This window comes from Thamnophis sirtalis, unplaced genomic scaffold (genome assembly GCF_051295495.1).
Source record: "Thamnophis sirtalis isolate CommonGarterSnake01/CBP01778 unplaced genomic scaffold, rThaSir2_p1.2 scaffold_4, whole genome shotgun sequence".
Lineage (NCBI taxonomy): Eukaryota > Metazoa > Chordata > Lepidosauria > Squamata > Natricidae > Thamnophis > Thamnophis sirtalis.
In genome coordinates this window covers 128,046,969-128,062,141 of record NW_028261384.1, presented here as the reverse complement: position 1 = coordinate 128,062,141, position 15,173 = coordinate 128,046,969, and the positions used below count along the sequence as shown (strand labels likewise).

General features: G+C 44.2%; 1 protein-coding gene across 1 annotated transcript in view; it reads left to right on the top strand.

Moving 5' to 3' along the window:
• The window catches only part of LOC106554956 (vomeronasal type-2 receptor 26-like), a 42,720-nt gene extending 37,700 nt beyond the window's left edge, over positions 1 to 5,020 (top strand). The window contains exons 6-7 of the mRNA XM_087714785.1: positions 3,578 to 3,704; positions 3,977 to 5,020. Coding sequence (XP_087570911.1) covers positions 3,578 to 3,704; positions 3,977 to 4,872 — 1,023 coding nt within the window. The 3' untranslated portion in view covers positions 4,873 to 5,020. The remainder of the gene's footprint in view (positions 1 to 3,577; positions 3,705 to 3,976) is intronic.
• The last annotated feature ends 10,153 nt before the right edge of the window (positions 5,021 to 15,173 follow it).

Sequence of the window (15,173 nt, the reverse complement as noted above, 5' to 3'; positions counted from 1 at the left end):
CCCGAATGATGAATGTATGTTGTTTATTATTTTATTATATGTTGTTATCTTAATGTTGCATTCCCCCCTTCCTGGTTTTGTGTGAGCCGCCCTGAGTCCCCTCAGGGAAAAGGGCGGCCTATAAATGCTAATAAACCTAAACCTAAACCTAAAACAGCTAAAATAGCTGCGATAGCAAGGCCAAGAGTCCTGGTATTGTGGTTAGATAAGGGCTTGTTGTTTAAAGGTCCAGCTGGAGAAGATAATGATGACAACAATTGGGGCTGAAAAAGCCAGTCCAAATGCCCCAGGCATATAGTTGAGGAGAGACAGATAGTCAAAGCCCAGAATAACAAGAGACCAAGAGAACAAGAGATTCCCCCTCTCCTATAAGCCTGGGAGGGACCAAAAGTCTGAGGGTGCTGAGGGGTGGCAGGAGGCCCCCCTGTTCGCTGTAAATACCCCCACTCGTCCAGCCCAGAATAACGAAAGACCAGCGTTGATGGAAAAGGCAGCATTGGTGGAAAAGGCAGCGTTGGAGGAAAAGGCAGCATTAATAAAAAATAGCAGTGTTGATGGCTATATTGATGGAGGAGCAGTGTTGGTAAAAGAGATAGCGTTGGTGGAAAGAGCAGCGTTGCTGGAAAAGGTAGCATTGATGGAAGAACTGAGCCAAATGTGAAGGGGGGGGGGCATCCAGAAAAGGCTATGGCCACGGTGCACCCAGCCAGCCGCCCGATTCACCTGATCCGAATAGAAGCCCTGATCGATCTCTGCCTTTCTAAAAAGTGGCAATAATTGGCTAACACAGTCACTGAAGGCTCACGAAGCTGTAAAAGGAGGCTTGAAAAACCTCACGACCACTGAAACCACCGCAAAACGCTATCAAACGCCTCCATCGTCACTATGGAGCCGCCGTTTTCGCCGCTGAGATCGCCAAGCTGCGCTGGAGATTTTGGAGTCCTAGGCTGGTGGAAATCATCGGCTCCCCTCGGTTTTTGGTCCGCACACGTCCCCTGAATGTCAGTTATCCCGGAGGACCACAATAAGAGCAGTAAGAAGCCGGTTCCAAAGGCTCCCAGTGCTTTTTTGCCAGATCGTACTAAGGCGAAAAAGCCTGGCCGCCATTCCATTCCTTCGCACATGCACACCTGATTTACTGATTATAAGTAAATAGAAGCTAAGCAAAGCTGGATCTGAGCAAAAGCTTGTGAAGCATTTGATATCAATACCATTCCCCTCCCCTTGGTAACCGCAGTCCATAGTCCAATCCCATATCTTCACAGCTGTCAGGTGGGAGACATCTTCAAAAATCATCATCAGGTATGCCGGACAGTTGGCCTTGGTGGGAAATTCCCCTCCTTGCCACATGCGCAATAGATGGTGGGAACAACTCCCAATTAACAGTCCTCCTGTACAGTATATTTCCCACTCCCAAATACCATGCCCTCTCTCCCCGTTTCAATGGCAGCCGAAAAACAAGCAGCAAAACAGAGGCTGATAGATACTATAACTGAGACTAAGGGTCTTTACCCGGACTCGGAACCCGTCTTGGACCTTGCTAGCTTGGTACCTCCTGAAGGGGTTGTGCCTTTTCCCAATAATTCATAGACAATAGTAACAGCCTGTGAGCATTCTTCCATAAACAAAAACAGGCTTTTCAAAGTAGATTGAGCTGGCCAGGTTGTGGAGGCTGTTTTTTTCATGCAACTCTTCCCCCTCCTTTTAGCACATTCTCTTAATCACAACAAAGTCCTTCATCTCAGGAGAGTTAATCAGCCTTTCTCACTGAAACGGGATGTTTCTCTTTGCTCCAAGAGGGGGTGGGGGAATCCTGGCAGCTGTTCTCAGTTAAAATGCAAACAGAGTTTGGGATTCAGCTTCAACATCCCTTTTTACTTGAGGGGTGCTTATCATCTTTTTACTTGAGGGGAGCAAAAACATCACCATCTTTTTACTGTTCTACCTCGGGCGTTGTAGGCTTGCCCTGGGCGTGCAGTTAACTCCAAGTTTAGAAATCTCATTCAGATCAAGTTTATTATCAGGCATTCTTAACAGCAAAACTTACAGTTCAGTGTTAAAATACTTCTGACTCTCCATAATCTGTCCCATCACATGGTGTAAAAAGATGATGATTTCACTCCCATGCTGAACAGAGACACAGACACTACTATTCTGGTTCACAAAAGCATTTAAACTGACTAGCTATAAACTTTGCACATGGGCAGAATGCCCAGTGGCCAATCAGAAACAGAGATGTGATCACATGTCATGGAACTACATTTCCATAAAGCAGTCTCTGCTTACATTTCCCATGAGGTAGTTTCTTAAAGGAGACAGTTCTGAATTCCTACACTAGCTATATACTGCTGAGGCAGCACAATCCCCTCATTCAAGTCATTGATGAAGATGTTGAAGAGTACTGGGCCTAAAACAGAGCTTTGGGGTACTCCACTCCATGTAGATGTAGTTCCATTGAGAACTACATATTGAGTGTGGTCAGCAAGTTATAAATCCATCTGGTGGTGATGCTGTCTAACCCACATTTTTCTGCTTTATCTAATAGTAGGTTATGGTCTACTTTATCAAATGTCTTAGTGAAGTCCAAGTAAATTATATCATCAGTATTCCTCTGGTGCACTAATTTTGTCAGTTTGTCAAATAATGCAATAAGATTAGTCTGGCATGATCTGTTTTTGACAAACGCATGTTGGCTTTTGGTTATTACAATATTTGCTTCTAGGTGTTTGCTGGTTCATTGTTTGATTATCTTTTCCAGAATCTTCCCTTGTATTGAGGTCAGGCTGATAGATCTATATTTTCATGGTTCTATTTTTTTCCTTTTGGGGAAATGGAAGCCACATCAGTTCTTTTCCAGTCCTCTGGCAGTTCCCTGGTGCTCCAGGATCTTTGAAAGATATAGTTCAGTGGTTCTGAGATCTCGTCTGCCAGTTCCTTCAGAACCTTGGGGTATAATCTATCCTTTCCTTGTGACTTGAACTCATCTAGGGTAGACAGATGTTCACTTCCCATTTTCTTCCCTATTTTAACTTGTGTTCCTAATCTGTTTTTTGTGGTGCTTTATTTTGATAGGTTGGACTGTTTTTTTCCCCTTTGTGTAAAGACAGATGCAAAAAATGAGTTAAGTAATTATGCTTTCTCCCTGTTACTTGTCACATACTTGCCATTTTCTCAAAGCAATGGATCAATTGTTTCCTTGACTTTTTTCTTGTTTTTAACATGTCGAAGCTTTATTTTTTTTATTTTTTACTTTTGTCACAAGCCTTTCTTCGTAGTAAGCCTTAGCTTTCCTCACTTCACCTTTACAAGCTTGGGCTATTTGATTATATTTTGCCTCTTCTGGATCTTGATTTTTGCTTGGCCAAATGATGCTATCTTCACCTCTCCAATTCTTGGGCTACCCGCCTTCACTTTTGATTCTAGCTCTCATTACCTATAATTTATTATAATTTATCTAAATGCAGGAGATTTTGGAACATCCAACACTTATTATTTAAAAGTAAAATCCATACTGATGTAGAATTTTATGAAATAAAATGCATGCCTTGTAATAAATCCTGCTTTCACTTCTTGATAGGTTCAGCCTCTTTCTGTATGCAGTGACAATTGCTATCCAGGATACAGGAAGATGAAAATAGAAGGGAAGCCATTTTGCTGTTATGATTGCCTTCCATGTGCAAAAGGGAAAATTTCAAACCAGATGGGTAAGAGTGGTCCTGTGTAAGACTATTCAGTCTTCTTATGTATGGTTCAAAATGCTAATATTTAAACTTCAAATAGCTTCCATTCAATGATTTTATAATAGCAGAATTACTGCCAAGTAATATGTAAATTTCTTAACATCTGGCACATTTATAGTCAGGAACTAAATGCAAACAGGCATTGCTCAATTAGGAATAGATAAACCCCCTTAATTAACATTCAGTTCTGCTTCATGACTATTTCTTGGAATTGGCCATCAATTTTTCTTTTCCAGATGCAGTTGATTGCTTGCGATGTCCAGACGATCAATATGCAAATAAGATTCAAACTCTTTGCATTCTAAAAAAAAGAACCTTCTTGTCTTACAATGAACCACTGGGAGTCATCTTGACCACTGTTAGTATTTTCTTTTCTGTCATCACCATTGTGGTGCTGGGAATCTTCATTAAAAAGCAGGACACCCCCATTGTCAAAGCCAACAACAGGAACCTCACTTACACCCTTCTCATTGCTCTTCTGCTCTCCTTCCTTTGCACTTTCCTTTTCATTGGACAACCGGATCACACTAAATGTCTCATGCGACAAACTGCTTTTGGTATCATTTTCTGCATAGCCCTTTCTTGCATTTTGAGTAAAACAACCATAGTTGTTCTTGCTTTCATGGCCACAAAGCCAGGCTCCAAAATGCGGAAATGGGTGGGGAAAAGGATGGCTATCCCTATTGTCCTTTCTTGTTCTTTGACTCAACTCATGATCTGTGTAGTGTGGTTGGCAATTTCTCCCCCTTTTCCAGAATCTGACATGCACTCCATCGCTGGAGAAATTGTCCTAGAATGTAATGAAGGTTCAACCACTATGTTTTATATTGTCCTTAGTTTTCTGGGATTCTTGACTGTTGTCAGCTTCTCAGTAGCCTTCCTAGCAAGGAAGTTACCTGACAGCTTTAATGAAGCCAAATTTATTACCTTTAGTATGTTGGTCTTTTGCAGTGTTTGGTTGTCTTTCATTCCTACCTACCTGAGTACGAAGGGGAGATATATGGTGGCTGTGGAGATTTTCTCCATTTTGGCTTCTGCAGCTGGATTAGTAGGTTGCATATTTTCCCCCAAATGCTACATCATTATTTTGAGACCTGATTTGAATATAAAGGGGCAATTAATAAAGAAATAACTCTGCAAAGAACATTCAATTTTCTCACCGATTCAGTGCTATCCCCCCCCCCACACACACACTCCAACAAAAAATGCAGGGTTCATTGCATGCTGGAGTTTGTTGAACCTGGAATCAGTACTATAAATCTCAACATAGCTTCACTTTATCATCATCTCAACCCAATCCTCTGTCAAATATCCCTGAAAATGTTCAAGAGGAAAAATCTATACAGAGTTTCATAATTAGGAAAAATCTATAACAAAAATTGTGATTATTTAATTTGCTTCCTTATTGATTCAGTGCAACCTTCCCCTTACTCCAACACAAAACTCAGAGTACATTAGATGCTGGAGTTTCTAGAATCTGGAATCAGTACATTAGTCTGAACATAGCTTCACCACCATCATCAAAAAGCCTATAACATTCTATCAAGTGGCAATAGCTTTGATGTCAGGCCTGCAGAGGTTCCTTTAAGAATCTTTGGCCTGCCACACTATCATTAAGGGGGGGGGGGCAATAGCAAGGGGTAGAATATGTTGTTTTCAAAATAAAAAGAATTCCTTTCTAGAAACTCAAGGTCATCTTTTGTCTCCGCACCTTTGCACTTGACTGGAAGCAGTTGGGCATAGGTGCTAGCGTAGAAGAAGAAGATTGGACCATGTGGGTGTGGGGACAAGATCATGAACTTTTAACTATGTGGGATTCTGATGTAATTTCCAAAATTGGGATTCCATAGCAATGTGCTAAGATGTCTGCTTTATTAAATTGGAACTTTAAGGAAAGTTTTGCCTTGGACTCTGATTTAATTCTACATGATACTTGGAATGCTGACATTTGATTCCATTTAAGAAAATTGCTAATAAGAAGAATACTTCTGTAGAATATTTTGGCTAATTGGAATGAAATGTATATATAATTTCTTAGTGCTCACATCCTGAACAATTGAAATTCAAATTTTCTTCTTCCTGTTCCTCTGAATTGGCACATACTGTGACCACTGTGACCATATGTAATCTGTGTCTGCTCCTTCATCATAGCATAGGATTGCAGGTTTCATGACTTTTTTTATGTCACTGATAGATGTTAAGATTCAGTCTGAATCAGAAGTTGATAAAGTTCACAAAAAGGCCCCTGAACATGTTTCTCTCTTGCTGCTTTCCATTTTCATATACTGCTTACAATATTTAAATATTTTATTGATATCCTCTGTTTTATTGAGAATCCTCTGTGAAAGATATAGGTGGTTTTAAAATATGATAAATAAACCAATGATTGTGCTCTGATTATGAAGTATCCGAATTTTAATGACCATGGAACTACAATGAGTACAAATATGAGGACCTTTCAGAAGTTCCCTTTCAATATCATCATAAATTCAATTGGTCTCTTAAGGAGTGGACATTAAACAATCCATAAACAATTAACTATGTATTTATATTGAAGGATATTTAAACAGCAAGAGATAAATGGAGAGAATTATAGTTCAGACTTGCTGAGTTGTGCACACATCCCTTGATTATGTTAGCATCTATCCAGACGTGGGTTGCTCCCGGTTCAGCTGAACCAGTAGTGGTATTCAGGCCTGAGTCGCATAACTGGCAGCAACCCTAGGTTTGCCACGCCCCTGAACCGGTTCCCTCACCTCTGCTGGGCCATCACCATTTTGGATTTTAGTGACTTTGTGTGCTCAGTTCACTGTAAATTGTTCTGCTCATGCGCGAAGAACAATTTACATTGAACAGTGCACATGTGCACAGGTTGTGAGCCCATGGTAAAACTGGCAGCAACCCACCTCTGCATCTATCAGACAAAATTGCTGAAGTTTGTTCATAGACCCAGGAAGCCAATGCCTATGGAGGAGTCTCGCTTCAATATCTGAATATATGGATATATTGAATCCATTGAGCCTGAGAAAATGTTCTCCTTCTTTCTATAGGGTACATTTCAGACCGTGGTAACTGGGGAAGCAATGTTGTCTTTGGACGCTACTGTGCAGTGTGAGGTATCATTAGTACAAAAAGTGGCATACTATGGATCTTATTTGCTAGAAAGATGTTTTTGATGGGTCCTAGAGGAAGGAAGGAAGAAGATAGGAAGATAAGAAGAAGGGAGGAAAGAAAGGAGGGAAAGAGGGAGGGGATTTTCTATCTTTTTTACAGTTTTCAGTTATCAGATAAATATAAATAAATATCATTTTTAAGAAATAGTTTTATTAAACATTTTCAAGTATAAAAAGAACAAAAACATACAAAAACAAATTCAAAACAGATAAAAACACGAACAACATAACAATATAATATACTTTTACAGCTTCCCGTATCAGCATGTATATACTGCTTTTGTAGTTTACGACTCAATTTTTGCCCTCTCATAATTTTAACAGTTGTAGTGATAACATCATAATTATGTTATAATATAACAGTATAATAATATTATGGAGGTGGGAGTGGGAGGCACCGTGCTGTTGCAGCAGATTGTGGTTTGTAATCTACTTACGAAAGATCAGGACTTGAGACCACGAAGGAAGAGAAACAGGTTTATTGGATGCATCGAGTTCAGCATGTTCACACACCAAAATCTGAACTGGCCTGGCTATGCCCAGGGCAGTGATTTTATACCTTTAATCAAACTCCGTCAATCAGAGGGCGTTTAAAGAGGCGTATTCATACAAAACGTAAAAACCCCTGTTCAGAACAGGGAAGTACATATTGGAAAACTACAAAAGCAGATATTCATACCAACAGTTTTCTGCAACTTCTCTGTTCTATCTCTACCCCCACGTCTGGCTTCCTGTGCCCCTCCTTTACAGAGTCTTGCCACACTGTTCAGCCCTATTTATAATATGAGGAAGTTAAAAGTCAACTTTGGGACTCCAGGGCACTGGAGTAAAAGGCCAAACTAAAATGAATCTATAAGGTCCATTCTATTAAGACCACCTAACCTGGCCAGCCACTGGTGGGTTTACCTGTGCAACCCATGCTGTATCATTCCCCCCTATTGAAACTTCACCCAATCCTAAGATTACTGTGTAGTTTCATAAATGGCAGGTTCCTCTCCATGAAGCATGAGCCCAACATATTTGCTCGAGCGTCCTTCTTCTGAGCATCCCACCAGGGCCAGGACCTTTGCAGTGGCCCATTCCTCCATCAAGAGGGGTGAAACCCTGGCAATTTCGGGAACCAGGAGTTAGAAGTGGAGGTGAAATCAAATCCTTTCCATTCCTACCCTGGGAAATGAGTGAGTTGCCTCATTTCTGTGGTGAGCTGCTTAATGACACATCCAGTCTCATCAATGTGAAGGCAGCAATTAAACAAGTTGAACTTCCCACAGACCCTCCTTCCCTTGCGTGGAAGTAATCAAGAGCCAATCGATTTTGGTACACTGCAGTACAGAGTTTGCCAGTGGCACTGGAGAGGATATTCAAAGATTTATCAATCCTCTCCCCAGCCAAGTCCAATGCTGCCTGCAAATGCATGATCCAGTTAATCATGTAGATTGGGGTGCAGTAACCCCAAGACCCATCCTCTGCCCTAGTGGCCCTCCCATAGGTGCATACGGTTCTCTCTGAGTTCCACATGTCGAATTTCTCGTATTCAGCCAGTTCCTTACAAGGAAAGTTAGAGAAGGCTATGTCTACCTTCCTCTTCTGACGATGGGGCCTACTGAGTCATACACCAGGACCCCTAGCACCTGTTGTGATTGGATGGGCAACAGAAAGAACCCAAAGTTTTATCCATCCAAGAACACAGGGAGGACTTCGTAGGCCAATGTGCCACGAATCCAATACATGTTTTCCGGGGCTTCCCAAGTGCTAGATGGGGTTTTTGTGGCTTTTTTTCCCCATTTTGCATTCCAATGGAGAGGGGGTAATGGCCTCCCTTGTGGCCCTGGGTTCCCTTGGGGCTCCCTTTTCCTTCCCTTGCGGGCCGCCCCTCCCACCCTCCTGAGTGGTCCATCTGGGATGGGGGTTCCTACCCTGTTGTAGGAGTGGCTCCAGAACCACCGTTCCCTTTCCCTGTGTGTTTAGGGTGGCTATAGCTGTTCTGCTGAGGTTCTTATCAAGTGTCCCCGCATGGCATTGATATGTTTCCAAGTAGTTGGATTGGGTTATCCAGACCTCCAGGCAACTGGCTTTAGCACTAGTGTTGCACGTTACACCTATGCGCCAGTACTTACTCAGGTCTTGTGCATCCATGCTTGACAGATTTTCATCCTCTGACCACCATTGTAGAAACCACTGATTCCCTATATCCCCAATAAGCTGACAAGTTATCTCCACTATTATGGGAATCTGGTCATAAGTTATGTCATATTCCATTTTCATACTGAAATCAAGGGGGGCCCACTTCACCTGAGCCCTTGTCCTTTCTGGAAAGGGGTCTGGGAAGGGTCTCTGAATGGGCTTTTTTCGATGGCACCTAATGGTCAAAGTGTATCATTTGTTTGGTGCCCAAGTTGTGACATTGGGGTTCATGCAACACTGCCAATAGTTCCCTGTCTCCTCTGAACAGGGGGATAGCCCCTCCTCCGGATGGCAATTTAATAACCAGCATTCATTATACACAAAATTCAGTCCCTGTTCACCCTGATAAAAGCAGTCTTTGCAAAGGGGGAAAGGCCCTGAACCCATTTTTTCTAGCATTGGCTCAGAAGTTACCTGTGCAGGGGAGTCATTTATAGAGGTGAGGGGCCTAGCTTCCATTTGTTGGGGAGTACCCTCATTATCCTCATTCCCCTCTATAGGAAAGGATGGAGTGGGGGTCCTCGTAATCATTCGGAACTTCCCACACCACCAATGGGCCTCACCCTTTGCTCTGGCCAAGATTGCCTGATAGAGATAAAGAGAGTCAATGAGAATAGAAATGAATAGGAGAAAAACCACGATCAGAACTGCCGGCATCAGGCCTCTCCTAATGCATGCAGCTTGGCGTAGGTGCTAGTCAGTCTCCATGGTTGTGCCTGGGCATTGGACGGGGCGGAGTTTCCACGGTAGGCGCGGTATGTTGCCTGTGCGATGGGTGTCGACGGCACCTGGAGCGACACCTGCAGAGGGCGTTGGTTCTTCACCACCTGTTCGTAGAGTGACAGCTTCCCGTGTGTCCGCAGAAGAGGTGGCGTTCCTCCTGGTGTTTCCAAAACGTGAGGTATAGAGGCTTGGCAGGGTCTTCCAGAGGCTTGGAGGCCTTCCAGTAAGCTTTCGCAGCCAATTTAAAACAGGTCCAGTGAATCCAAGGCCTAATTTCAGTTACCTTAACAACAAGGGGAGAAAAAACAACAACAGTATACGGCCCCCACCATTTGGGGCCCAATAGTTCCTTCTACCAGTCCTTCACCCAGACTTCTTGTCCTGGGTGGAAGTTGTGGACTGGAGTTACAATTCCATGAGAACGACAAGACAGAACATATTTTTGCAATTTGTGGACTATGGCATTCAGGGCTGGCAACTGTTTGAGCTTCACCATGTCTGTAACTTGGGGTTGGGCAACACCTGTGGGCCACGCAAATTAGGAACCCTCCCATACAACAACTCAAATGGCGAGACACCCAACTCCTTGGTGAGAGTGCACCTCTTTGCCAGCAACGCCATGCTGTGGGCATCATCCAGCCATTTGAGATGGGTTTCCTGACAAATTTTGGCCAACTTATCCTCTATGGTGTGATCTGCCCTCTTGACCCTCCCACCTGAACTGGGCCTTGATGGAGGGTTATTAGCAGCACATACCTGACATCGAGAGCAAACAGCAGCTGCCAGGCTAGACAAATTGTTGACATAGACCTCCCTGAGCCAAGGCTTTTTCCAAAGCCGTTTTTCCTAAGTGCAAATGCTTATGCAGGGAGGAGACAGCATCCCATGCCAACTGCTGGGAAACAAACACCTTTGTGTCCAGCAGAACCTACCACCCATATAGTAGTTCCACCCCTATTGCTTCAGCTTGCTGGGTTCCTGAGTGACTATACGATGGGGGTTGTTCTTCCTGGGCCGGGGTCCACAGTGTAAGGCATGTGGCCTGTAAAGAAGGGGGATCCAAGGCTGCTGCTCTGGCAACTTGATCAGCTTCGTTGTTTCCTCTTTCAGTTGTTGAAACCCCTTTCTGATGACCCATACATGCATAATGGCAACTTGTTTGGGGGCCCATACACTGTCCAACAAATGCACAATTTGGGCCATATTTGATGTCCTTTTCCCCAGCTGTGATGAGGCCTCTTTCCTGTGAAGAGCTCTTTCCTAAAACTCCATGGACTTGGACGGTTAGGAAGGCCTATTTGGACTCTGTGTAAATGTTGACTCGTAGATCTCATGCCAATTTCAAAGCCTTGTGAGGGCATGTAGTTCTGCCAAGTGGGCACTGGTTTCCGGTGGTAGGGGCATGGCTTCCCACACATCATCACGGGTGACTACAGCATAAGCTGCTTTTCGCATGCCCTCATGTAGAAAGCTGGTTCCATCTGTACAAAGTGTTGCATCTTTGTGTGAGGGGGGTTTATCCTTCAAATCTGGGTGACTGGCATAGGTTTCTTCAATGGTTTGCAAACAATCATGAGTAATTTCAGAGTCTGGTTCAGGCAACAGGGTTGCTGGATTCAAAACATATGACTGGACAAGCTTGATGAGGGGGTTATGTGTAATAAACCCCTGGTATTTCAACATTCGTGGATTGGTAAGCCACAAATGACCTTTCTGGTCTAGGACAGCTCGAAGAGCATGGGGGGGTGTAGATATTTAATTGCTGTCCAAAGGTGAGCTTATTGGCTTCCTGGGTAAGTAGGGCAGTTCCTGTCACAGCCTTGAGACAGGCTGGCCACCCTTTGGCCACCTGATCCAGCTGTTTGGACAAATATGCAACCGGACGATTCCATGTTCCCAACTGTTGGGTCAGTATCCCAATGGCCATATTCTGCTCAATGTCCACAAACAACTGAAAAGGCTGTCAAGTCAGAAAACTAGGAGCCTGAGTCACAGCATGCTTCAATTCCAAAAAGCTGTTCTGTTCCTCTTCCTCCTAACTCAAGGGTTCCTTTTCCATTCCCCTTGGTAGCTTCATAAAGTGGCTTTGCTAACAATGCAAAGTTGAGAATCCAAATGCGGCAAAATTCTGCTGCCCCCAAAAAGCTCCTTAATTCCTTCCTATTTCGTGGGGCTGGAAATTGGCAAATGGCTTCCTTCCTCTCATGGCCCAAAGTTCTTTGTCCCTGCTGGATGTTGTAGCCCAAATATTTAACTTCCAATTGGACTAATTGGGCTTTGGTCCGAGAGGCCTCATAGGCTTTCTCCTGTAGGAGGAGCAGTAGGGCTGCTGCATTGGCATGACAGGTTTCCTCCGTCTGGCCTGTGACCAACAAGTCAGCTACATCTTGCAAAACCACATCAGGTGGGGCAATGTCTAAAAGTTTCAAATCCATGGCTAATGCAGCTCCAAATAAGGTGGATAAGCCTTGATGCAAGCGTGTCCAAGCATATTGCTGCTTTCTGCCTGTGACTGGGCATTTGAAGGCAAACAAAAGCTGACTTTTCTGATTGATGGGGATTTCAAAGAAAGCATCCTTTGAATCAATGGCTGAAAACCATTTTCCTCTGCATGCCATTGAAGGCCCTCCTGTAAGATTCAGGTCTCCTGGGGCAGCTTGGTGGGGGGGGATCCTAGGGCGGTCATCTTCCCTTTCCTCAGGGGGTGGAGCCCAGTCCTGGTTGAGGCACTCCCCTCCCCAGTGGCCATGTTCGTAACAGATGGCACATCGGTTCCGTCCCAAGGGTGGGGCCCTGTTCCCCTCCCTAATTGCTGCCGCGAGCACTTCTGCTTTTTTTCTGCATCTTTTGATTTTTTTTTCTTTTCCTCCAACAAGTCTCTATTGACGAGAGTTTTTCTAGCTACTTCCATAAGCTCATTGAGGGGCTTCCCCAGTGCCCCTTCCAGCTTCTACAGCTTGTGTCGGATGACTGAGAAATAAAGGCCATAGCTAGCATCCGAGCATTTTCAGGAAGGTTAGTGGTTACCATAAATAAAAACCTCGGGGCTTTCGGCAGAGTTTAGACATTTTAGTGGCTGGCTTTCCTCCCAGCCGGACAGCCCTTACAATTAACTGTTGATGATTACGTAGCAGAGTCAACTGGTGGGGGTCATAGGGGCTCCATCTCGGGTCCCTTGAAGGGAAGCGTTGCTCAGTAAAGTCAGCCAGATTGGTGTGAGCAGGAACATCAGGTTTTAGAATGTTAGACACTGCAATTCTAATCTTCTCCCTCTCTTCAGACTGCTCTATCTCCTCTTCCTTCTTCTCCCAAAATTCTGGTGAGCTCAGAGGGTCCCCATCCCCTGTCCCTCTGACAGGACTTTCTTCTGACATCATAGAGGTCACACCGTCCAGCCCTCACTCTATCAACTCCACAGATGCTCGGCTTGTTGATGCCCTCAAGTCTCTTGAGCTACTAGGTGTAGCCCCCCTTTGGCATGGTCGTGGTGAGGGTCGTGGTGATCCTCTTCCTGTTCTGGCAAGTCTTCTGGGGCACTAGCTAGGATTGGTGGTCTCTGCTTGGGACATTTGGGGTTTGCAACCCGAACAGCCATAAGAATACACTGTTGGTCTTTTGCATTTGTTTTTTTAGCCAAGCTGTCTCCTCAACAAATTGTACAGTGGTTCTCCTCTTACCTCTCTGACAGGTCGCAGTCAGTGTTGGTTGGGCGACAGAGGTCGACCCCTAGGCCCTTTAAATGTGGGGTGCTGCAGGGTTCGGTTCTGTCCCCCCTCCTATTTAACATCTACATGAAGCCTCTGGATGAGATCACTAGACAGCACAGGGTGAAGTATCATCAGTATGCTGATGATACACAATTATATCTCTCTGCCCCATGCCAGTTCAGTTCAGGCTGACGTGATGTGCCGGTGCCTGGAGGCTGTTAGGATCTGGATGGGGGTAAACAGACTCGTGCTTAATCCCGACAAGACTGAGTGGCTATGGATGTTCCCCCCGAAGGACAGCCCAGACAGTCCATCCTTGATCCTGGGGGGCAAAAACTTACACCCCTCAGAGAGGTCACATAATTTAGGGGTCCTCCTGGATTCACAGCTGACACTGAAACACCATCTGTCAGCTGTAACCATGGGAGTCTTTGCCCAGGTTCGCCTGGTGCATCAATTGCGGCCCTACTTGGATCGGGGGGCACTCCAGACTGTCAGTCACGCCCTAGTCACCATAAGGCTGGATTACTGCAACGCGCTCTACATGGGGCTACCCTTGAAAAGCGTTTGGAGACTGCAACTAGTCCAGAATGCAGCCGTGTGAGCGATATTGGGTGCACCTAGGTACACTCATGTTACACCTATCCTCCGCGAGCTGCACTGGTTACCCATTGGTCTCCGGACGCAATTCAAGGTGTTGGTTATTACCTTTAAAGCCCTTCATGGCTTAGGACCAGCATACCTGCGAGACCGCCTCCTGCCACACTCCTCCCAATGGCCGGTAAGATCCCACGGGGTGGGCCTCCTCCAGATGCCGTCAGCCAGACTATGTCGGCTGGCGGCTCCCCGGAGGAGAGCCTTCTCTGTGGCTGCCCCGACTCTTTGGAACGAACTACCCCCAGAAATCCGGACCTCGCCCACTCTCATGGCCTTCAGAAAAGCTCTCAAGACCTGGATATTCCGGCAGGCCTGGGGCTGTTGACCTCATTGCTGAGGTCCAGCCCCGACTGAAGTGAATGTATTGGTGCTGTTTTTTTTAACTTGTTTATTTTTATTTTTTATTTTATTTTATTTCTTTTTCTGTAAGCCGCCCGGAATCCTCCGGGATTGGGTGGCCTATAAATAAAATTAAACTTCAAACTTCAAACTTCATATAATCAAATTTTACATATATACATTTTTCTCCATAGTATAAATAGTTTTCAAAAAAATTATTTCTTATTTTGTCTTCTATTCTCTAGCCACTTGTACAGTCTACTCCAAAATTTATAATAGTCTGACTCTTCTCTTTCTTTTAATTCCATGGTCATCCTGTCCATTTCAGCACATTCGAGTATCTTTCTAATTACTATCTCATCTGGAAAGGGGGTAGTTTTTTGTTTCCAATTTTGCATAAAAGTGATCCTAGCAGTGGTTAGTATGTGTAATGTTATATATTGATATTTCTTATCCATTAGTATACCTAATAAATATAATTCTGGTTTCAATGCTATCCTCTGTTCCGTGATTCCTTCCAATCAATCCTTAATTTTAAGCCAATATTTCCTAGCATGGGGACATGTCCACCACATATAAAATGTTCCAGATTTATGCCTACATTTCCAACTTTCTGAAGATAGGTTTGGATACATCTTGCCCAATCTGGT